General features: G+C 38.1%; 2 protein-coding genes across 12 annotated transcripts in view; one reads left to right on the top strand and one right to left on the bottom strand.

The window, feature by feature from the left end:
- Window positions 1–752: 752 nt before the first annotated feature.
- esrp1 (epithelial splicing regulatory protein 1) lies at window positions 753–22083 on the top strand. Of its 4 annotated transcripts, none has more exons than XM_038291019.1 (16): window positions 753–1101; window positions 1492–1653; window positions 1759–1875; window positions 2179–2290; window positions 3538–3681; window positions 4981–5035; window positions 5118–5228; window positions 5353–5485; window positions 5593–5635; window positions 7342–7661; window positions 8533–8757; window positions 10695–10935; window positions 13032–13224; window positions 15010–15151; window positions 15606–15695; window positions 18809–22083. In XM_038291019.1, the coding sequence occupies exons 1-16, from the start codon at window positions 970–972 to the stop codon at window positions 18938–18940; spliced, it is 2352 nt and encodes a 783-aa protein (XP_038146947.1). In that variant the 5' UTR covers window positions 753–969; the 3' UTR covers window positions 18941–22083. The 4 variants fall into 4 exon arrangements, with proteins under 4 accessions (XP_038146947.1, XP_038146946.1, XP_038146949.1 ...); XM_038291018.1 differs by having other exon boundaries at window positions 10695–10947; XM_038291021.1 differs by having other exon boundaries at window positions 10695–10947; window positions 15606–15728; window positions 18809–18945.
- Window positions 22084–25140: 3057 nt separating this feature from the next.
- epb41l4b (erythrocyte membrane protein band 4.1 like 4B) overlaps window positions 25141–25786 on the bottom strand; it is a 37760-nt gene continuing 37114 nt past the window's right edge. For all 8 annotated transcript variants that reach the window (XM_038291035.1, XM_038291041.1, XM_038291036.1 and 5 more), the window contains one exon: window positions 25141–25786. This exon is cut by the window's right edge and continues 236 nt beyond it. The gene's annotated coding sequence lies outside the window, so the exon portion shown is untranslated.

The following is a 25786-nucleotide window of genomic DNA, read 5'->3' as shown; positions in this document are numbered from 1 at the left end:
ATTAATAATAATAATAATAATAATAATAATAATAATAATAATAATAATAATAATAATAATAATAATAATAATATCATTGGTAAAATATATGACTGCTAACACGACTAATAAATCATGGTAAATAATAAAAATTTATTTATTATTGTATTGCAAATATTAACAATATTATTATTATTAGTAGTAATACCAGTAGTTGTTGTAGGTGCAGCAGCAGGCCAGTAGTATTAGTAGAAGTAGCTACCAATGTTTTCATTATGCTTAGTAATTAAGTTGTACTCTATATGGCTGTGAATAGACTTTATTTAGGATAAGGGAGTTCTACTTATGTTATGAGAAATACATTTTCCATATATTCAGCTGGTAGTAGGGTAAAGTTAACTTCTTAACACGAATTTGTTCTGGATATGAATTTTACATGTGTAATCATTTCATAAAGTAAAGTAAAGTAAAGTAAAGAAAGAAAGAAAGAAAGAAAGAAAGAAAGAAAGAAAGAAAGAAAGAAAGAAAGAAAGAAAGAAAGAAAGAAAGAAAGAAAGAAAGAAAGAAAGAAAGAAAGAAAGAAAGAAAGAAAGAAAGAAAGAAAGAAAGACAGACATTGGAACCTTGAAGCTGAAATGTTGCAGAGAGCTATAGAAACATTTCACAGTCCTCCGCTCTTTGCCACGTCCTAATCTCCACTGCACCTGAAGTGGGCGGGGCCAGCAGGTATGCAGTCACGTGGTCAGACAGGTAAGAAGCGCTACAAAAGCGATGACCGATCAGCCATTACTCCGCGATGGTGACAAGAGCAGGCCCTGAGAGGGATCAAACTTTCTGGATTTACTACGATCAGCTTTTCGCTCAGGTGTCGCAATAAAATTGGTTGATTCCTTCACGGTGTTTCAGCCTTATATATATCTCCCCGTTCTGTCCATCAGATCAGTGTAGTATCACCTTAGTTTTTCTTTATTGAGGCTCGTGTTCGTTTAGATGACGGCGCAGGTAGACTACCTGGTGGTGGTTTTCACCGCCACATCTGGAGCGAGCGGAGAGCTGCTGGGTTCTGACGAGAAGGATCTAGTCCAGGTGGTCTGGCAGCTGGTCAATGTGAACAACAAAACGGTAACATAACGCAACAAAAACACCTTTTACTACATAGTTATTGCTGTGGATAACCAGGAAATCAAATATGTGGATAATTAAACTAAACTCTAACTTAAACCCTGTTAAGACTGATAACAACTATTGCATGAAATGTCTGTTTTTGTCTTTTTTTCCCTTAATTTCTGAATTTAATTCTAAAGCAGCAGAGAAACAATTAAGTTTATGTTTAAGGAGGCAAAACATGCATATTGATTAAAACTAACAGGCCCATGATAATTTGATATATATTTAATGATTATGTCTTTTGTGATTGTCGGCATGGTCCTTTAGATCTGTGCTATGATACCATATAGGTTCCTTTTGTGAACGACTGTTTCAGGACTGACTTGTTTTCTGTTCCTGAACCAGTTGGGCAGGGTGAATGAGCTCCTCATTAGGTCTGACCTCTCAGACTCCACAGAGGAAAAAACTGAGGAAGATGTTGTGGTTGAGGGCAAGGAGGAGGACGAGACTGCCTCCGGAGCAGACCGTGTCTACACAGCAACCAGTCTTGACAGTGGTATAAACATGGTAATAACAAATCACTAGAATCTTCACTGATTATTTTCTTAGTTTTCTTCCAGTAAGATGCTATTCTTATATATATAAATATATATATATATTTTTTTTTTTCAGTTCAATCTGCAGCTGACAAATGAGGTGAACAGTGCGGGCGCAGGCACGTCGTTCTGTTTGTGTACAGACGGGCAGCTCCACATCCGTCAAGTGATTCACCCTGAGGCCGCCAGCAAGGTAAGTGAGCTGGGTTGGGCTGAATGCCTCCCAACTGCAGGAACCTCCAGGGTGGATCTCAGTCGAATTACTGTCAACCTGTCCAATGACACACGCCCCTTGAACATACCGTACAACACCTGTGCACAAGCAGAAGCTGAAAGCATTCTCCCACATCTGTTACACAAATGGGAGTTGTAAAACTGAAAGCAGTGTGTACCATGTTGGCCTGGGCAAACACGAATAAGATGAATGTAATAAAACAGCAGCTGCTGACGGGCTACATTTTCACATCCTTTCTCTGAATTTCTTCCCTCTTTATAGAACATCCTGGTCCCAGACTTTTTCTACTCCTTCTTCGACTTACGGAAGGAGTTCAAGAACCACTTCCCCACCTCTGACCTCAAGGTTCTGAATGCACTCGTCATGGCAGAGTGTATCCTTTACAGAAATGCTTCTGGGTTTAAAATAGTGACAAAACAATATTCGTCTCTGTACATATTTCTGCTTGATTTTCTGTCACAATGTTTTAAAACTTAAAAAAAAAAAAAGAAAGAGCAGGTATAGTATTTTTCTTTTGAAAGTGTATTCATTAAGAGAAAAAAAATCTAACCAAACAATAAGTATAATTGTCTCTATTTTTAAATTAAATTACCTGTGCTTAACTACAAATTTTTTTTAGGTTCAGTTTCATTAGCCACACCAAGACTTTACTATTGCTAAACTTGTAGAATCATGAAAGTGATTAAGCAGGACCTGTCTGACGACATAAACTAGGCTCAAAGATCAAACAACAAGTCATTATGCTGATGTCAAAAATGATTTCATAGCAGAACAGTGGTGGAGCAAAAATAAAAGTTCCACTTATTCAACAAAAAAAAGATATATTTAGCTAAAATATAAATAATTGGAGTTTCAGGCAACTTCTGGCTGTTAATGCTTGTGTCACATTTGTCAAAAATCATCTTAATGATCTCCAAAATATTCTGATGAGACAATAAAGGAATTTAAGCTAACAGATGCGGCAGTGATAGAGTGATGGTATCAAGAAACTTTGCTGCTTTAGCCCCAACATGCCAAACATGCTGAATGAGAACACCATGCCATAAGTCTAAGCGGATTTTGGTTATACAGAAAGTGAATTATCCAAAGCTTTACATAAAGTATATAATATAAATGCTAAAAAAGCAAAAGAAAAGTCTAAATTGAAGACTTTTTTTTCCTTAAGAAAAGAATCGTTTGCAAACTGAATTTTGTATTACCGTGTCCGCGAGTTCTTATGAATTCAAAAGTTTGATCTTTGGCATGTAAGAGTGAAAGAAAAGTAGAAACAGCTCAACCTATTTTCACTTTACTCTAAATGTGTTTGTTGTTTTCTTCTTTTAGTTAAAGCTGGTGCGTACATTTTACATGCAGAAATACCTCATTAGAGGTTTAAAGACAGGGTGTTGGCTGCAGTGTAAGAGGTTTTGAAATGCAAATAAGGAAAGAATGGCAGCATTTGCTAAGCCACAAGAGAAAGACTGTGTTTGGCCAATGGGGCTAACCTCACACACCCAGTGGTACAGAAAACCTGACAGGTTGGTGTTTCTACTCACCAAACCAGACATGCTCCCTGACATTTTTTCCTTTAAAGCACCTGCCTGTATTGATGAATTAACTCCTTAACTGGGCCCTCATCAGCTCTAAGCATACCTGTCGACATGCCCACTGTGTGGGATCCCACAGCCAATCAGGAACCGCTGACGGTTCTCCCTGCGGAAGTAGCTGTCAAGCAGGTCCGGCTTATGAGCAACATCATTCTCGCTTTGCTCTCTGAGCCATACTGTAAGTACTGCATGAGAGGTAGAGGGAAAGATTGTACCTTCGACAAAACAAATCGGTGATTACTGTAGAAGAGAATTGAACAATTGATTATAAGAAATTAAAGCTGAGACACAAACTATTTAATAATGATTTTTCTTTCTAACATCCGTCTTTGAGATATTTCATTATTTTGCACACAGAAAGAACAAAAAGCTTGAAATTTAAAAAAGAAAAAACAGACTTCCACATTACTGTGAAAAAAGCAATGCATGACATATAACAGAACCTAAACCATCCAATTACTAAAAATAAATCATGCCTAGTGTTAAAATGTTTAACAAATCACAATAAACAAACGTGTTGTGCATTGTTATTTGTTCCGAAAGTCAATGTAACTTTTGCGGCGAGGCCTTAAGGAGAGACCAAGAATTCTGCTCATTGTTCTGGGCAAAATAGCTCAACCTTAAATGGATTTAACTCTGGAATTTGATGGGGCATTTGTTTTAATACATGAATATGCATTCATTGAAACTGTTCTGTGGTGGCTCTGACGTTATACTGGAAGGCGAACCTTTGCCCATATGGTCTTTTGCAGCCTCTAACATGTTTTCCTCCAGTTTGCTATGACCATCCATCTTCTCAGCAGCTCTGACCACTTTTTCCATCCCCTCTAAATAAAATGATGCTGCCATCACCACATTTCACCTTGGTGGTCATGTGTTCCCTCAGATTTCCTCTCCACATAGCACTTTACACCAAAAAGTTACATTTTGATCTCATCTGATCAGGGCACATCCATCTTCATGTTCGCTGTGTCCCCTGTATGGCTTGTCCGCAAATCAAATGTTTTTTTTTGTTTTTGCTTTCTGTCAAAATCGCTTTCCTCATTCTTCCACAAAGTGATGTACTAAACAAAGTCTGGGTGCATTAAAGCTTTTAACTAAAACATTAACATGTACATTTTCAACAAGGATGAAAGCCTCCCACTCAATGCACTCTATAGTCAAAATGTGAAAGGATCTTCAGGTTATTACCTTCATGCCTATATGTGCCTAAATATATTTTTTATATATATAAAAGGAGAAATTAGAAAAAAGTAGCTGATTTATTTAACAATTGTTCAAATAACTTCTGTATATCCCTGAAGATAACTGCAGTATTGATTCTTTGTAGAGATCTTGTAATTAGAATAAAATGGATGCAACATACTTTTGCCCATAGAATTGTTTAAGATATAAAGCAAGAAATGTACAGGTTTTAGCATTTTAAGCGGAAACAGTTATTGGCTGTATTTGATTATTCATTGCTTTCTCATTCTAGGTCACAGATTTTCTAACCCAGAGAGAGTTAGTGAGAGATTTGAAAGTGGCACTTGGTAAGTGAGTCAGAAAGCAGGTTTTTGTTGCTTTGATTTAAATCAACCTAGACTGTTTTCCTGTTGATATGTTTTTCTACAGCAGTAAAATGGAGAAGGTGTGCGACAACACAGTGATCAGAGCCAGAGGGTTGCCATGGCAGTCTTCTGACCAGGACATCGCTCGATTCTTCAAAGGCCTCAACATTGCCAAGTATGTTGTAGATCTGGAACACATTTGTAGAAGCTTGTTTCTGGGTTGATCTTACTTGCAGTAATGCAGTTGCGCTGCTATTGATCATATGATTGTTCATCTATTTACATGATGTATTTTACAGAGGAGGAGCTGCACTGTGTCTTAATGCTCAGGGGAGGAGAAATGGAGAAGCACTTGTACGTTTTGTCAGTGAAGAGCACAGAGACTTAGCCTTGCAGAGGCACAAACACCATATGGGCAACAGATATATTGAGGTAACTGGTCTGTAAGCACATCATGAAGACTATAACCCGCTTATTCATTGATTTATGATACCTTTTTACAGGCACTAATCAGCCAAAATGTTATTTTTTATTAACAGGTTTATAAAGCAACAGGAGAAGACTTCCTGAAGATAGCAGGAGGTGAGGCACTCATATGTTCATTTATTTTTTTTGTTGATATTTTTCAAAAGGATCATGTGTATTTAGGGGAATTTAAGTAACTAGGTAAGTTGCTAAAATAAAAAATGCGGTAGAAGAAATTGCAATAAAGTGAAAGATACAAAAATGTAATACGTACATTCAGGTAAATACATTCAAAAGTAAAAAAGAACTTCATGTAAAGGAAAAGTATATGATAAAACATTGAAATTCACCCATCAATATTTTAGTTTTTATTTAGTGATCTAATAGTTCATTGTCCAATGTAATGATCTCTTTGTGATAAATAATTAATTCATGATAAAATAGCACATGAAATGAATGTTTTATATTACTATATATGATTTTAACAGAAAAGTAATACAACATGAAAAATATATATAAATAAATTCTGGTATCTACATGTAATTAAGCTGTTATATATTATGCTGTCTTACTTTAACATTTTTATATATGGATATTTCTTTGCATGATGGTGGAACTTTTAGCCATTCATTCAACATGATTGTATACAAAAATATATCTATAATTAAATAATTATATACACAAGGTAAAATTTATATAATTGATCACATATATGGATAGTTTACCAGCATAATTATGATATAGTAAATAAACTATATAGTTAGTATATTTATTATGTGTGTATTGCTATTTTTAATCAAAACTGTACATGTCCAAAACCTAAATTTGATGATTTTAGTTTATTGCCTTTTTAGGTACTTTGCTACCCTTTATAGACCAAAAATATATCAAATATTAGTATTTCTTTATACAGATCAAGTAATACAGGTGAGAATTAGCTTCATCTAATTGAAAAAATGTTTATCATTATTATTATTATTATTATTTCAGCTTTCAGCTTAGAGTATAGTTCCACTTCCTCAAATATGAAACCAGTATATGAAGCCATATGTTAGTACTGATTTCCATGCCCTTTTTAAAAATTAGTGGCCCTTGCAAAGGTGAATACATGCAGCTTTTGTGAGCTTAATTTAAATATTATTTTGCTTTCTTGCAGGTTTCCTATTTGTAGTAATAACGAAAGACTTGATTGATTTAAATCCTGTACACATATGCTGGTAACAGTAGTATGCTCAAACTTATGAAAAACATGAAGTTGAAATTATGCCCAAGTTTTAGAATGTCAGGCACTTTGGTAAACAGTAGCTCAATGATTAACATTTTCAGATCCATTAGGATTGTTTTTTGTTCACCCATCATTGAAGGGGAAACCTAATTTGCAGATTGAATTTTCAGTATGACTCAGCATTGACATTTGATAATTATGTTAATAACAGCTTTTGGTAAGTCAAGATAATGAAAATGGGTATTGCATTATTTGCATTATTGGGCTTTCACTAGTTGTACTGAATTCATGGTAACATGCTTGAAGAAGTTTTCAAACAATGTAAAATTGAGTTTAGGTTTGGTGGAAGAGCAGACTCACCATATAGAGGCTACAGTCTTTGACACAGCTGTGTCTTATGCAATCCCTGGACCATGGTCATTAACTGACCATTGTTATTAACTGTGCTTCATGTCTTCCACTTCTCTTTCGATCTTTCCTTCTGTCCGGCTGCTAAGGAATAATAAACACTGCTGCCACAAAATCTATAATAAAGTCTACAAGGAAGAACATAATGTCGTGAGTTTCAACAAATCTCCACTTTTTTGTTTCCCCTCAGGTACCTCTAATGAGGTGGCAATGTTTCTGTCCCGTGAGGACCAAATCATAGTAAGGATGCGAGGGCTTCCCTTCAATGCCACACATGACGACGTGCTCAGATTTTTCTCGCCAGAGGATGATTTGAAAGAGACATGTCCCATTAGCGGAGGGAAGGAAGGGATCCTGTTTGTCCGCTACCCAGATGGACGACCAACTGGAGATGCTTTTGTGTTGTTTGCCTGTGAGGAACACGCTCAGTGCGCTCTGAGGAAACACAAGGAACTCCTGGGCAAGAGATACATTGAGTTGTTTAAAAGCACAGCAGCAGAGGTCCAACAGGTATGTTGGGGTTTGTCATGAAAATACATTCAGCGTTACTGGCAGTATAGACAAATAACATGCTTGCTCTGGTTGCTGTGTGGTGTTGGTGGAAGATTTTCTCTTCTACCAAGGAAAAATGGTGGGAAAATAGTGATTCCACATATTTAACTTTATCAAACTATAGGCATAAGGTGTAACACATAGTTAAGGCTGCTACCATGACATTTTGTAACAGATAAAGATGACAGGAAAAAGTATTAGAAAGTTAAACAATTATTGTTTGTTATTTTATGCGGCCGTACCTTTTTAGAAACCAAGAAGGGGTCATTTTTATGTTTATGATTGTGGTTACTGTATATTTTTGCAGTGTAAGGCTTTCTGACTTTACCTTAACTAAACCTTAAAGTTGCAGACCTGCATAACAAGGTGTACGGTATTTCCTATCTGTGTGTTGGTAAACAGACTTCTTCCTTCTCTGTATCCTGCAATGCTCTACCCTGTCATAATAAGGTGCTAATGTTTATTTTCCTATCTTTGTGCCTACAGCACATCAGTATATCTATGCAGAAGGCTTTTCTCATGCTTTCAAATATATGTGAGACTGTGGGGCCTTTATCTGTCTTCTCTAGAAATGCAAACATGTTGGTGTCCTGTTGGCTGCTGGCCAACTCCTGTTTGACAGTGCTACATATTTAAACACAGCATTGCCTTGGCTTTCTTTGCCTCTTAGATACTGCCATGTAGGTGTTTCATTGTTGGGTTTTAACTAATGACAGTTTTAGTTATTATTTGATTGCTTTATCTAAGAGCATCACAGGCAAATAGGGAAATCCTGATTCAGAAAGCAAACTTCAAGTTGGGTATTTAATTCAAAACGTGTGTCTTTTAGGTGTTGAACCGGTACTCCTCAGCCCCTCTGATTCCTGTGGCACCACCCCCCCTGGTGTCGATAATGCCCTCAGTGCCTCTCCTGCCACCTCCCGGTAGTGTCAGGGACTGCCTCCGGCTGAGGGGCCTACCGTACACGGCGAGTATCGAGGACATTCTCACCTTTCTTGGGGAGTTTACACAAGATGTCAGACAACATGGCGTTCACATGGTGCTAAACCAGCAGGTACGCCCTTTCCTCACATACCTTCTGGCACAAATGTACAACATCATAGACTCAAGAAAAAATATATTCTCATTGCAAGACACAACTGTTGTTCTTTTGAGAGTGCTATTTGTTATTTGTCTCTCCAAGTTGAACTAGAATTTTTTTTTTTATATTTCAGCATAAACCATGATAAACTCATTACGAAATATGGACTAGCCCTGCTTAACAAGCATCACAAACATTTCCCCGAGTATATCTCCATTCCCCTGCCTTGTCACCATGGTAAACTCTGTGTCTCCCAAGGTATTTTATCAATGTATGAGCATGAGTGTAAAGAAAAAATCAATCATGGTATTAATGAGTGTATAATGATTTTTTTTTTTTTTATTCGTAACTAAGGCACATATTTCATTGATTTTAAAAGCCCTTCAAAAAGCTTTGTCAGCTGTCTGTCTTATTGCAAGGCTTTGGAAACTGGCACGGCTTAGGTCTCTGGTGGTTGTTGTTGTTCTTGTTGGGCCTGGACAGTGGCTTGGGCTTGAAGAGAGGGGTGGTGGTACCCCTGCATAAGATGAGGTGTTACAGGGTGTGTTCCAACTGTAACGGGATCTAACTTCTAGGTCTCCCTGAGAAGGCTTATGCCAGGGTGCTGGAGACTCTGGCCGATTGACGAACCTTGGCTTCAGGTGTAGCAGTGGGATTTTCGTCCTGGCCGTGGAACACTGAATCAGCTCTAAACTCTCTGCAGGGCATTTGAGGGTTCATGGGGAGTTGTCCAGCCACTCCTCATATGTATGCAACAGTGTCTCTTGTAGTACCCTGTGGAGGGTGCATCAGGGGCACAGAGTAGGGGCCATCCGGACTCTAGTAAAGGGCCTGTATAAGTGGAGTAGGAGTTTGGTCCTTGTTGCTGGCAAGCTGTCAGTCAAACTCCTCCCAAGCGTGCGTGGGAGGAGCTGTCATGCGCCGACAGTGATTTTCTGCTCTCAGAGTGGCAATTCCTTTCTCATTTGTGATTTTGTTGTGTGGTGGTAGATAAACCATGCGCAGAAGTAGTTTAACATACTTGCGAGTATGTTTATTTTGCTCGCGTGCTTTTTGAAATCAATGTGACACCATAATGCTGCACTGGTGTGTTGTGTTAAAGAGAGAGAGCTGAGTCAAAAGGCAAAACTTTTGATTTACCAGTCGGTTTATGTTCCAAACCCTCACGGATGGCCTTAAAATTTCGAACATGACGTAAAGAACAGCATAGTGGCTTGGCTCCCCCGTAGAGATAGGGTGAGGAACTCTGTCATCTGGAAGAAGCTTTGAGTAGAGCCGCCTCTCCTCAACATCAAGAGAAGTCAGCTGAAGTGGATTAGACATCTTTTTTTTGCCTCCTTTGAGAGATGTTCCAGGCACATCCCATAGGAAGGAGGCCAACGGGAGGACCCAGGAAAGCCTCAGGCTACCTTGGGAAGTAGATGTCTCGGAGTGGGAAGTCTGGGAGTTTCTGCTGAGACTGCAACCCAGTTCCGCATGATAGGAAGATGATGCGTATGATAAAAGTATGAGTACCGGTAGGCTTCTGGGATTCTCTGTCACCCCTTGCCTCTAATATGTACATAGAGTACGGCTGGTACCAGTCCAGTCTGTACAATGAACTGATGATCTGTTTGATTTTCAGCAGGGGTATTATGTGTAGGAGTAATCATGTGTGTGTTTCTGTCTAACAGTTGTGACAAACCTATTAAGTGTCAAATATCTGCATGGTACACATAGACAGAATAATAGGCATAATAATTTGCTTTCTCTCTGTGAGAGAGATAATCTGTATTGAGCAAAACTATGGCAGCTATCTGTTTTTCTGTTTGTGTACATCTTCAAACTTGACAAGTTATCTCCTTGCTTATGATAAAAGACTTTCTGACATATTTTATATGAAGCAATACCTCAATCCTCTGTTCCTGCAGGGTCGCCCATCAGGCGACTGCTTCATCCAGATGACTTCGGCTGAACGGGCACTCCAGGCATCACAGCGGCTTCACAAGCATGTCATGTCCAGCCAACGTGGGGCCAACAGCCGCTATGTGGAAGTGTTTCCCTGCAGTGCTGAAGAGATGGGCCTGGTGCTGATGGGAGGCTCGCTCTCACACACGCACACACACACACACAACCGGAGCAGGAGTGGGACAGGGCTCAGCCCGCCGCCATGTAAGTCCAGACGTAAGTGCTGCTGGGAGCTGGGGTTGCTTCGGGACTGCAGGGTAGGTGGGCTCCTGCCGTGGTGGCAGGGTTTCTGTTTTTTTCCTCCAATCTAGATCTGTGGGAGGATGGGGGACTAAGATTAAAAATCTGTATGTTTGTGAAAGTGTGTGTGAATCAATGTAAGTATGGTTGAATCTTTCTTTTTTTTTATTAAGAATGATTCCTACACCCATTTGCATGTAATGATCATACTATTTTTAATATGTTCTTTCACTTTTCAATCTGATTGGATACTGTAGTGTAATTTCTCAGTGGCATGTTTTTACTCATTTCTAATTCCTTTACCACTGCTGACGTGATTCCAAAAGATCTGGAAGGCTCGGAAAAGTGTAAGCAAAGCAATTCCAAACAAGCTCAGAATACGACAATGTTGCTTGCATTTTTCTGATCTCATCAGATCAGTAGTGGTGGTTGTGGGATTTAGCCTAAACAGACAAGCACACGTCAGGTGTGTGTGCACCTCCTGTGCTTGTCCAATCAGAAGCTGTGCGAAAGGTGGGCAAAGCTGGTGCATAGATATGCTTTGGTCTCAGTGTCTGTTCCCAATTAAAACTGGTTTAACTGTTGATGACTGTCTGATTTACGGTGCAAGAGATTATATCACAAACAGAAATATTTCATGCTGTAGTTACTATATGCTGTAGTAAATTATTCAACTTAAAAATGAAGGCATTATATACCTTCTCTTTTTATAAAAAGACAATATTATATTTTACATTATATGACATATATTAAACAGTGATATACTGCAAATGTTTTATATCTGTTCATTTTAATGATTATGTTTCAATCTTAGGAAAACTCAAAAGATTAAACCAATAAAGCTTAAATAGAGAAGCCTTATCATGTGGCCTATAAAATTATAGGCTATTGAATCTCTCCATAAGGAGTTAAGACACATAAAAACATTGGTAAGGAAGCTGGCTGTGCAGATTGCTATTACAAGCACATTAATGGAAAGTTAAGTGGAAGGGAAATGTGTGGTAGAAAAGGCCTGTAAGCAGCAGTGATAATTGGCTCTGGAAGGATAATGAAGCAAAACCCATGGAAGTTTGTTGATTCACAAAATATGGATAAATGTGGATGACTACAAACTCAGGACACGAGCTACAACTGTGACACTCATTGCATTCAGCCAATACAGAGCTACTGAGAACATTATAAGTGTCTCACATTGGCTGAGGAGAAAGAGCGCTGTTGAACACGAGTCCAAAATCCTCTATTCAAATAAAAGGGAATTTGCAAACCATAAAAAAATCAGCTTCACAGAGTCTGAAAGACGAGTTGAGAGATACAGAATTCAAACTGGCGCAGGGCAGATTTCTAGCTTCAACACTTCCCACACCACCACAGGTGTAAATAGCTGGTTTAATGACCATGATGTCACTAAGCTGCATCACTCACAAATATGGACTTAACCCCATATTTGGATTGTTGTTCATACAAACCACAGACACCAGAAAACTATTGTGTGCTTATACTTTAAAGTACATAAATATACTTTCAAGGGACTTATGCAATATTCTCATTTTTTGAGAAATTTGGATCTGTTAAAAGCAATAAAAAAAATAAAACTTAACCAAAATAATTTATTGAAATATTCCAATCTGTGTCTAATCAATGTAAGACATTGATGATGGATGCTAATTTAACTTATTTCCCTGTAGATTATATTGCTGCTGGTGTTTTGCCGGGTTATTTTTTATGTTAACACAGGAGATATAAAATAGACTTTGATATACAAGGAAGTAAAGTTGAAAAGACTCCCAGCTGTTTTAATTCAACTAAAAAATATTTCTGAAGGTATAAACAAAGTTAAAATTCCTTCACATTACCGTATATGGATATTTTGCATTTAGAGATGGATACTTAATTGGTTTCACATGCATAGTACAGACAGTAGTGATTATGTTTACAAGTTTGTATGAGCTCATCCCTCATCATCAAACAATGAGCACACTTCACCACCATGACTCTACATTCTTTCAATGTTTTGGAGTTTTTATGCTTTGTTTTTGCTCCCTGTTCTTTCGTGGTTTTAGGCTTATCTCCTCCATCTTACTCCTTCACCCCGGTTCAACCAATCCTTCCAACGGATGCTGCTGCTGCAGCTGCTGCTGCTCTCTACCCTCCGATCGGACAGGTTCTGCTGGCTCCTCGGCCCCTGCACCCAGGACATGCTTACTATCCTGCATCAGCTCAACTGTACATGAACTACACAGCCTACTACCCCAGGTGAGAAAAGGAGTGGTTTGAAATAAACAGAAATATGTATAATTTATAGAAAATCTTGGAAAGAAGGGCTTGTGTTAATAGTTTTTAGCCACGTTCCTTCAAAATTCTGGTGTATGTGTGAACAAACAAATCAAAATCCCTTCAAAGAAAAAAACAGCATTTCAAAATAGATATTCAAATAAAGATCCAATCTATTCTTCCTGTATGAAACGCAAAAAAGCAATTCAACTTATTTTATTCATCAAACGAAGAAATATATGTGTCCTTTAACTCAGGCAAAAGTTCAAGTTTCTATTCAAAATAAAACTTGGACCCCTTTCCCACTGGCAGAAAAACCTGTTTAAACCTGGGAGCAATTGGCTTTTAGTGGCAGTGGAAACAGCTCACTGACGCGTGTCTGTCTGGATCAAACAACTCGGCAAGGTGTTAAAATGGCCTCGGCTCTGATCGGCATGCTGTGGGAACATCAGACCTAGGTTTACCTACTAATTTATGTGACACCATTGAACGCAACTTATGGACATTAACACACCGTGCCAGCCACGTCTGTTATAATAGCTCGAAACAACTCTGTTTACATTCGTTAAATGTGGCACCGCACTGGTGAGAGGGATTTGGAGAGACAAAAGTCTGAAACAATCAAGCACACTTATTAAGCCCTGGCTTCCTTAGATGTTTCTCTCCATTGTTTACTTACCTGATTTCTGTCGCATTGGTGACGTAATCAACGCTAACCCAGGGTGATGGTGTCACCATACACACTGCTGCAGGGGGACAAGGGTACCTTCATCTCCATGCTTCACAGGGTGGTTTATGTTCCCAGAATTCTTGTGTTCTTCTTAGAGAGCAAAGATTTTTTTTTTTTTGTGCATGTCTCCAAAGAAAGTTAACCTTTTTTTTTTTTTGCGTTGTGGGAGTTTATTTAGCATCTTGTAGCCTTTCAGGGTGAGCTCAGTTTTTAATCTTTATATCTCTTGCCAGACTCAGAAACTGTCATGATCTTCTACATGAAGGTTTTGAAAGTCTCTTTAGAGTTAAGAGCCCAGTAAATTTTAATATTCTTCATCACCACACTGAGCATTAATTATGATAATTTGTGTACTTGTTTATACATTACCAGAAATCGATTTCCCAATTTTGTAATTTTAGAAATGTATGTATTTTTAAACCATTTTAATATTGCTAAATGGTTATTAAATAACTTTATGTTAAAATGTGTTGTACAAAAATCCAAGTTTTGGGAGGGGTCCTATTTTCTTATGCAAAAAGAAATGAGACGTGCCATTACCAGTTTAAAATTGGACAGTGGAAGCGTCATGCTGCGGGAATGTTAACCCTCAGAAGGAAGGACAGATGAAGCTAAATACAGATTGGCCATTGAGGACAAAAACACCTGCCAGAGACTGCAAAGGGGTTGAGAGTGGAGGGACTGCTCACAGAGTTAGATTTGTTGTGGTAACTAGAAATAAAGATGTTAATTGCAGAAAACTTAGGAATGTTTTGTTTATGGTTGAAATGTGTCTTTTCAAGGAGAAAGTCTGGGATAAGGGTTGTTAATAACTGAAGGCTGTGTTATCAGGGAGCTGGGTAAACATAAAGTGACCTCTGTTTCTACCTGGTCAGTCATTGAGAAAGCACTTAAAGGCAACACCCAAGGCCCCTCCTAGTTGTATGTTTTTCTTTCCAGTGCCTCCTTTGTGTGGTAAATGTTTTTGACATGAATGATCTAAATCAAAGGTTATTAAATAAAAAATAAAAATAAAAATTTCTTTTTTATTTTCCCAGTCCCCCTGGCTCACCCAACACGCTTGCTTTCTTCCCGGCTCATTCTTCCATGTCCTCCCCTGGAGGGTTGATGCGAATGCCAGGCCTGCCCTACAATGGCAGCGGAGTTAAAGACATCATCAGTGCTGTTCAAGGATACCAGGTGAGGATGAGTTCTCTCAAATCCTGACATATATTCATGTTCGACATATGCATTACTCCTGTACCTTCAATGTTCACACACCTCTCTGTAAGCACTGGGTTTTTTATTCAAATCTCCTGCTATTATGGGTGTGGACTGTTAAACACCCATTGCGGTTGCCTAAAGGCTATCAAACAAGTCTATCCTGTCTACTCTCCCTGTTCTGTCATACATGCAAGGCGGCTTGCTTCAACTTGAAATGGAGCAAGTCAAGTTGTGTTATTAAAGCAGGAGAAAAATGCAAAATCTCCAATACCGAAAAGAAAAAAAAAAAAGAGATAAATGAGAGCTTATATTGAATACAGATTTTTTTTTTCCATCATCCTGGTTTCTTTGAGAGTCTTACTCTCCTAGGTTAAGATATGTGGCTAAATTTGTCTATGCTATACTCCCCTTCCCTTTCATTATGATACAGTATGCTCCAGAGGATGCTCTCATCCACGCTCAAGGGGCCGTGCACACTCACGACCCAGCTAGGACGTTGCTTACACAGCCCAAAGAATGGGTGTGTATTTAAGGTGTCTGGGGCAGGTGGCAGGTAAGGATTGGACGAGGGATTAGTTAGGGGGAATAACTTTAGACTCGGCTTTCAGAGACAGCTTGACTGGTCAATATGGGCTTTGGGGCTCAGTATGACAGCGAATTGTTTCCCTTTTCCCAGCTGAGGATTATAAAACATTAATTGGCTTTAATCATCTTTATGTTTTAGCTCTTTGATCAACTGTTAGCATGTCTTCTTTATTAAATATTAGGTGGTGTGTTGCTGTCCTTTTTAAAAGGTCTTTCTGCGATGAAAAAAAGGATAAAGAGAGAACTGACTGTTCACTTTAAGCCCATCTCCTCACTGGACTATCTAGCTCTGAATTCTCTTTAAGCAAAAAAAAAAAAAAATCCATCGAAGTATGAAGCGATGCTTTGACAAAACCTTGTCATTATCTCACTTCATTCTGCAACACTTCTCACAGAGGAGTGCAAACAAATATTTCTCTATCAATATGTTCTGAATCACCATGGTGTGGATTGTTGAGCCTATAGCCCAATTAAAAACTCATTGAACGTCTGCAAATCAAAACCTCATCTCTCAGTGGCAAATAATGGCGCACTGAGCTTCCATAATGGCTAGGCCATTCTTGTACTGAAGTGACTCATGCCTTTGACTTGCAACAGAAAAGAACCTACTTCTGAGCTTCAACAAGATATAGAGCTGTGATAGTGTTTGAGCTTTTTAGCAAAATATTGCCTTAGATTGGCTCTTTAACTTTAAGTGAACCAAGAAGGTTTACAATTTCCCTTATTTGTTTTTTTATTCAAGAAATATGTCCACTTTCTCATTATGAATTCTGGTGATTCCCACACAAAAGAAATTAACCAATATCTGCAAAAGAAAAAAAAGCAATTAGCAAACATGATAAGATTAAAACACATGTAAACCCCATCTACTGATGAAATCCGGTCTATATTTGTCAATGTTAGAAAAACAACTGAGTTGTTCAAGTTTCTGTTATATTGATTAAATTGCATTTGAATAGCCCATAATAACTTTCCAACTATATTATTTAAGTATTTAACCTTTTCTTTTTGGTAACCATATTTCATATAGTTGAATGTTATATCATCCTTGTCCTATAAGTAGCTTGAAAAAAGCTTGGCCTAAAACCCTTAGAACAGAACTGTCTTGCAGCTTTTAGCATGCATATTAACAAATATCGTCATCTTCGTTGTCTCCTGCTTCATCTGGGATCGGGTCGCCGGGGCAGCAGTCTCGGCAGAGACTCCCAGACTTCTCTCTCCGAGGACACTTCCTCCACCTCAGCTGGAGGAAGCCTGAGGTGCTCCCTGGCCAGCTGAGAGACATAGTCCCTCCAGCATGTCCTGGGTTGTCTTTTAGGCCTCCTCCCTGTGGGAACTGCCCGAAACACCTCCTGAAGGAGGTGTCCAGGGGGCATCCAAAGGTGAAGTGGTTTGAAAAAAATGTCCCAACCACCTCAGCTGATTCCTTTCTGTCTGGAGGAGAAGTGGCTCTACTCCGAGCTTCTACCGAATGATCAAGCTCCTCACCCTATCTGTAGGGGGAGCCCAGCTACCATGCAGAGAAAGCTCATTTCAGCCGCCTGTTTCTGGGATCACATTATTTAGGTCATGATCGAAAGTCATGACCATAGGTGATGGTCATGATCGTAGATCGACTGGTAAATTGAAAGCTTTGCCTTTCTCTTCAGCTCTCTCTTCACCATGACAGATTGATATAGCAGCTGCTGCACCGATCCATCCATCGATCTCCCTCTCTATTCTTCCCTCACTCATGAACAGGGCCCCAAGATATTTTCACTCCTCCACTTGAGGGAGGAACTCTCTTCCATCCTGAAGGGGGCAAATATGTATCTTAACAACATGGTTCTAATGTAGTAGTGCAGCTGGATCATATATCTTTTCCACCTGTGTTCAATAGGCTCACTTGTAACAATACAAAGACATCATATCAAAGAACATGTTTGGCTTAACCCTTACATTAGTCACCTACCAACACTAATTAAATAAAGTCACCTAAATAAGTTAGTTATTCACCATTGTTTAGCATTTTTAACAAAAGAAGGAAGAGCAGATTCTTAATGGTTTGGTTAATATGATGGGGAGGTGATGGCCTAGTGGTTAGAGCAGTGCGCTTGTGCTCTGAGTAGGTTACAAGTACCCGGTTTGATCCCCACAGACAGCCACTCTGGTTCCCTGTGAAAGACCCTTTACCCTACACTGCTCCCCAGTGCACAATGGCAGCCCACTGCTATCCAAGGGGATGGGTTAAATGCAGAGGTGAATTTATCCAGTGTGAGATCATAAAGTTCAGTCATTATTATTATATGCAGCCAAAGAAAATCATCACTTAGGTAGATTCATTTGCAGGTATGATTGAAAAAGTAGCACAAATTAATTGCTTTCCTCAAACCAGGCAGATTTTTCTCTCCATAATTACAGCCAACAACCATCCATTCATTTTCTCTCATGCTTTATTCTTGCTGGGGTTGCAAGGGGTGCTGGTGCTTGTCTCCAGCTGTCTAGAGGCCAGAGGCGGGGTACACGCTGGACAGGTCACCAGTCAATCCCAGGGCAAAGAGGACAAACAAGCATTCACATACACCGCTCATGATGTCTTTAGAGAAGCCAAACAACATAACAGTCATGTTTTTTGACTGTGGGAGGAAGCCGGAGTACCCGGAGAGAACCCACGCATGCTCAGGGAGAACATGTAAACTCCATAGACTTCAGTTGCCATTTATACTCAACATGTGTTACTTTAAATAATTAAATTTAAACACATTTATTTTTTTTATTTTAAGTTTCAGAGCAGCAGTTAAGTTTGGTTCCTTAAAATCATCTGAATTGTTAAGGTTAGCAAAATCTACTGCAGTGTAAAGTTTTCATATTAATTATGAGGGAAAGGGTTTAATGAACAGTCAGTTGATGGTGTCGTAGAATACTTGTCTGATGGCTGGGTTACGACAGGTGGGGTTCTCCTCAGGGAGGTGGTGGGTAACATTGGCACTGGTGGAAGGGCTCTTTTTGTACCATACTACGTTTTCTCTAACCCGTATTTCTCTCTCCTGTTTTCTCCTCTTCTTCCAGGGTCCCATGGAGTCTGTTTCTCTGCTAACCAACAGTCTCATGGGTCAGACCAGCGCAGGAGAAACTTCTCTGATGTCCCTTCCCCTCATCACAAAGCCCGGAGGCCAGTTCCTGGATCTGACCCTGCAGTAGCGTCGCACAAAAACAAGTAATGCGTATGTGACAAATACTCGTTAGTTTGTGTTTCTTTTATAAATTGTCTTTTAGAAATCTTATTTATATTGTTAGTTTCAAAAATTAATGTATTTTATACCAAATTTACTGCTGTCTTAGCGAAAAAAATAGATTTTTTTTTTATATTGCACATTATCTGTATGTTAAAAAGCTTTATAGAGATTTTTTAACCTGTTAAGTTACTGTAATCATCATACTTGCCAGCCAAACTAGAAAAGTATAATCTAGTAGCAACTGAGCTCAGACTTTTCTTCAAGTTTTTTTTTTTTTTCTGTGAAGAGTGAAAGGAACTGTGTGAAAGAGATGTGAATGTGAATATAATGCATGGTTATTGCAAATGTTTATATGCCTATTGAGACAAGTACGCAGTGATTGTACTGGAAGCTGTAGTGCATGAAGAAATTCTGTAGTAAAACTTAAGATGTTTACATGATGCTAAATACCAATGCACTGCTAAGGAGTGAAAATGTAAAGAGAAATAAAAAAGCAGTATGTTCTGATGGCAATGTTTGTCACAGCTGGTTCTGATCTAGAAAATAACAAAGGCACAAGATTAACAGATGACATTGGTGGAATTTTCATATGATTGAAGTGAAACTTGTGAAACCATATCATTGTATTCTCTTCAATAAATGCAAGACATGTGCAGGTACATCTCAATAAATTAGAATATTATTTTAAAAAATCTGTAGTTTGGCTCAAAAAAAAAAAAAGAAAAAGACATCAATATTCTATAGATAATTTACTCACAGTGATATACATCAATTTTTGTTTATTTTAATGATAATGGTGGTAAGAAATCCCTCAATCTCTTGTTTAGAAATCTTGAATTTTACCAGCGACCAATAAAAAACAAAAAAACAAAACAGAAATGTTAAGTTCTGGCTTAGACTTCTTAAATTCCCAACAATAATTCAGAATTCCCAAAAAACATTATTGCTGAACAAGGTGGCTGATCAAATCAGTGCATCTTAATTTCAAATTCAGTGGAAGGAAAAAGTGTGATAGGAACTAACGTCTTGAATTCATTGTAAAACAAAGCCAATTTAAAAAGTTTTTTTATAGGGCTGGAGGTTACCACGAAAGAACTGTGGTTGTTTTCAATGCTTTAAGATAAACCACACACATATGCTCTCTGGACACGGGCTACAACTGACTCATCTGTTGTGCCGGGACACTTTTCGGCCTGATTCATCAAAAACATCTGTTCTGGAATAAATACAAAATTGACTTAACTGTTTTACAGGCGATTCAAACTAACTTCTCAGAAGCTGGCTGTTTATTGTACTACGGTATGCATTTTAGAATATCAAAGGAAAACTTACTGGAAAAAAAACTGTTAGAAAAAAAGCTGAAACGAAAAGTAAAGCCTTGAGGAAACTGAGATCCAAAAATGACCCTATGAATAGATAGATAGATAGATAGATAGATAGATAGATAGATAGATAGATAGATAGATAGATAGATAGATAGATAGATAGATAGATAGATAGATAGATAGATAGATAGATAGATAGATAGATAAAAATAAAACAATACATGTATAAAGTACAATACAACTACAGTTATCAATAAGATAGGACATTTAAGGAGACAAGAATACCAGCTTAGACTAGTATCGGATGGCGTTAAGCGTGGTGTCAGTAAGTGACAAGATAATATCATTGCCAGATGCATTTATCCTACAGATAAAACTATGCATTAACTTTCGTTAAAAATGCATATAAGCTTGACTCGACAACAACAATGACAAACAGCTCACTCACACTAGTCCATCTTGGCCATTTCAAAAGTACCAGAAAGCATCCATCCATCCATCCATTATCTTACACGCTTGTCCCAATTGGGGTCGCGAGGGGTGCTGGTGCCTATCTCCAGCAGTCTACCAGAAAGCATCAATATACAAAATAACACTGGATTTTGGGTTTTCATTAAGCCATTATCATCAAAATTTTTTTTTAAATATGTCTAAAATATGTCACTTATGTATACAAGTTTTCCGATTAGACTAAAATTACTGATACAGATTATTTATGGTGTTCTGTTTTAATGGGATGCACCTGTGTTGTGCTTTTACTGTGTCTAAAACTTGTGGATAACGCATTCAATCTTGCTTCTACACTAAGGTTTGTATATCCTTATCAATGCCTGATAGTCATTGAATCTTTAGTTTAGGCAGAAATAAGTTTTAAAAACCAAGCACCACTGAGTTTATTAGAATCGCCATAGTTACCTCCTCAGTACTGTTTTGTTTTTTTTCCCGCTGTATCTGTCCTTTTTGAGGCATCAGAACCAACAATGTTATGGCTGGGTCTGAATCCAGCATCAGACTTTCATCATCAACAGAAATGTGTCATCTCTCCTCCAATGCTACACATGCCATCATTTTATTTTTATTAATGCCAGTGCTGTTCATGTTCTTGTTCTTTTTTTTTTAACTCTTTCAACATATTTTTTGTACCTTAACCCCAACGTTTGCATTCCTCCAGACAATTGACTCAAAAGAATGATTCAAGCAGGTCCTTGTCTGATTTCATTACACTTTGTTCTCATTAATATATTCTTATAGATCTTTTCTTATTTCCACCATCTACTGTGACACTGGAATATGATTGAACAAAGAGCAGAAATCTGTTCACCATTGTCTTCTTTAAGCTGGTCATTTGTATATGTATTTTTTAAAACACTGCTAACTGAAGGACATGTTTGATATGTGTCTTACAAATGTTGTCATTTGTGCCATGGAAAGTGCTTCTGTTTCTGTACATGTGCCCACTCCAAAAGCAATCTAGAAATAAGTAAACATTTCTTAAATTAAGTGTATTTACCCTTAATTTGAGTAGGTAAATAAGAATAATTAGTATTTTTACTCTTAAAATAAGATAATTAGTTAATATGCACTTGAGATAAGACAATGCTATTCTTTTGTCTTATTTTGAATGTAAATTGTCTTGTTCCATTGGCAAAGTGTCTCACTTACCTCCTCAATTCAAGAAAAATATGACTTATTTTAACAACAGATTACTTATTTAGATTGCAATTGTTTTTGCAGTGTGGAAGTCCTGCCACAGACATGCTGAATAAAATGACAATAAACACACCTTCGTGATTTCAGCTTTTTCTTCTGTGCTTATTGCCCTATTTCTGCTTCAGGAGCGATTTAAAGTGGAGGAGAACAATCACCTAGGTGGAGTTGTTTGGTGACAGAAAGTGACTCCAGGCTGAAGTGTAGAAACTCCCTCACGCTGTCCTCAGTTATTATCTCTTGTGTTTCCCTACATACACATATGTGTTGCAGCCAAAAAAAAAAAAAAAAAGCCATTGTCACTTAGACACACTGAACACATTGTATTTAGAGGATATTCTTTCTTCTTCTGGGTGGAAAGTTGGAGAATGTGGAGATCGGGAAGTGGAAAGGTAGAGGGGTGGGGGAAAGATCTCAGACCCCCTCAGGGCGGATCTGGTATTGTGTAACTTAATTCTGGTTGCCCCACCCTGCCCAATCCCTTTAAAAAACCAACCTCACTCATTCTGCCACTCAAAGTAAAGCACGATGTCAAAACTTCCTCCCCCTCATTATCTCTGCAAAAATACTTTGAACCAAATAATACCAACTTACATAAATATGAATCAACAGATTGACTGAGAAACTAACTGCAAGATGTTGAGCAGAGTTAAGTTATGTTTTCACAGAACTAAATCCCTGTTTGGACAATTATAGTGTTTTAAACAAAGTACAAGTTTCCCCAGAAAGTATTAATAGTTCATGTGTGTTTTAGTCTTTCTAGTGTCTCTTGAATACATGCGCTATCTTGGCTATCATATCACGTTAACTATGATTTTGATATGTTATGTTGCTCGTATAATCACCTTTAACTTTATCCTGCATTAGGATGTGCAGGGTCTTCCAAAATATTCCGACCCTTTAAATGTTTGCTGATTTTGCTTCCTAAAAAGCCACAAAATTCAATGGATTTTATTTGGATTATATTTCACAGGGTTATGTCTTGCATGTGTATGTATTTATCTAATTTAATTTGTAAATCAATTAGATGCCTTCAGAATTGGACTCCACCTTAATGTAACTGCATGTGAGTCAATACTTGTAGTTATGACCTTAGAGGTTTTGGAGAACATCAGAGAACAAACAGCATCATGAAGACAGAGGAACACAGATGGATCAGGACAAAAGCTGTTGAGAGGTTTAAAGCGGAGCTAGGTTATAAAAGAGATTGTAGATTGTAAAGATCAAAAGGAGTCGATCGGAATCCCACAGACGGCCACTTGGGTTCCATGTGCACATGTGGTGTGTTTTCATTGCTCTGCTTTGCTTCAGTCTCATGACTAGCTGAACTGTGCTCTCTATAATCCTATACCTTAGATATTTGGATTATGTCTTTTTATGTGTGAGCATTAAATGGGATCTGTTTAAAAACTATTTCACTTAGCCCAGTTTGTGACTCAATGGGACCTGAAAAAGGCGTTTGCTTTGCCTTGTACAGCAGAGGTCCTTCCTCATGACTACAACAGCTAATGGTCAGTTCTGAGTTATTCCTTTTGTTTCTCAGATAGATCCAAAATCAATCAAGAATTGTGAACTATGAACAAGTGCCATCTCTGCAGACACAAACCACTCATTTGGACAAATGTCTTTCCCTGTGGCTGTTTTTGTTTTTCATTATAACCCCTAACCCCAAAAGAGTGACCTCTGCACAACAGAAACCCTTTACTCCCTAATGGGTTGGGGTAAATACATGGGACATGTTGTAATGTTCACATGTTTTAATAACAAAGTGTTGAATCCATCATTTGATAATTCAAGAATTTATAACTTCATATTTATCAAGATAAGCCTTAACTTACTGGCTAGGCAACGAGAGTATGACATAAGCAGCTAAGAGGCCATCCATGTAACCAGCTGTCAGGATGTTTGGCTAACTTTGTAGGAGCTTCAGAGGACCACACCTAAGGTGATCGTTTTTTGTTTTTTTACATGTAAAGGACCTGGCTGGTGGTGCCCAGTTCATTATTATGCTGTGCTTTGGTTTAAGCTTTGGGTGCCCAAGTCCTGCGAGAGAGAGCTACTATCCAGCAACTTTTGAGTGCATACCTCCTCCAACAGAACCAAATCCTTTCATTAGCATTCAGTCTTTCTCTGTGCAGAAGTATGGTAGATAAACCCCTATTCTTATTTAGGTGTATTTAGGGAAGGGAGCATCTAGAAACTGAAGGATAGCTGTTGCAGAGGACTAGAAGTGGGTTACTTAATTTGAATCCATGAAGGTCACAGATTATTACTAAGGGAAGAGAAATCCTGTCTGCAACAAATTACAATAATGCACCTATAGAATGACCCTCCAACACATATGGTGATTAAAACAGCGGCAGCTGTACAGGTTAGTGGTCAGAGGCAAACGAGGAAGGGTTGTCCTTTTTCTGAAATGTAGTGACACATTTTTTAATTATATCATTAGATCAACTATACCCTGGGAACTTTTTCCAATGCCCTGTATTTTCTAAATAACACACAATGTAACTCTTTCCAGTTTAACAGATAATGATGTGTCTTCTCTGCTTTTAAACATCAGAAAAATGTTTCCCTTAAAAAAATTTTTTAACATACTTCATGTCATCAGGCAGCTTCTTTTTAAGATTATATTTTTTATTGTTTAGGATAAGACATGATGTATATGGTGAAACTGACCCCATAATTCATGATGTACGGGTAGGTTATGCTATTTTCACAGAGGGCTAAGATGGCTTTACCTAATTAAACTTGTTTGATTATTGAAAGCATTGAGGAGTGAAAGAAAACAAAACCTATGAGAGTGAAAAGGTGTTTTTACAGCGCTGTTAGTATTTCACTTTATGAAACACAGGTACAGTTAACATGATGAGTCATCCGCATAGCGGCAGATGAATCGGTTTTCTCCTTTAACACAACATTCCCTCACTGGGAGGGTGAGAGCAACACAAAAGCTAAGGCCCAGGCACAAAGGGTGAGGCTGACCTGAATTCCCATGTCAGGGCTGAGGCCACAGATGTTGAACCAAAAGTTTTCAAACGACCAGCCAATCTCTGGAGAAAGGTTCACCAAAGCCCCATGCTATTAAAAACCCACAGGATTGCTTTCACAAATTTAAACAGAAATACATTAGTGGAGCAAGAAGGTCATCTTTATTTCCAAGAACATGCTCTCTTAGATCACATTTGCAGTTGAGCTGCGATGAAAATTGCATATAAAAAAATAGCAGGGTTTCCTCTTCCTTGTGATAACCTGAAAAACAGGAGCGCCTCACAGCAACACCTTTGATTTGTCTCCTTCTAGTGGGCAGACTGGGTCACTTCCACAGTCTTTTGCATTACATTTCTACATAGAGAGTTTTCCACATCCGAGTCTCTTCAAACACATTCTGTTCAGTATTTTTCAAACCACAAATACTGCAAATGTTTTGGCATGTAAAAATGGATATATTACATAATAAATACAATACAGAAGTAAGCATTTACAGGGCTTCCTTTTGTCATCAACACAATCATTACAATGCGTATCTCACACTGGAGCTAAAATGATTTGAAAATGGCCTCACTAACAGTAATATTATGAGGGGATCAGCGCTTTGACAATTGCTTCATGCTTCAGCATGGGGCACAGTGATGGTTAAATAAATATGAACCTTAGAGAAAAAAAATACAATATAATTATAGAGAGAAGAGAAAACAAGTGTATCATGCAGGCAGCACCAGCAGATGTATAGTTTATGACTAGGGTGTCCACGCAACTCCATTTATAGTTTAATAAAT

The sequence above is a fragment of the Cyprinodon tularosa genome, unplaced genomic scaffold (assembly GCF_016077235.1).
Source record: "Cyprinodon tularosa strain WSP-4 unplaced genomic scaffold, ASM1607723v1 ctg291, whole genome shotgun sequence".
Classification (NCBI taxonomy): Eukaryota; Metazoa; Chordata; class Actinopteri; order Cyprinodontiformes; family Cyprinodontidae; genus Cyprinodon; species Cyprinodon tularosa.
This window is presented reverse-complemented; position numbering and strand designations above follow the sequence as displayed.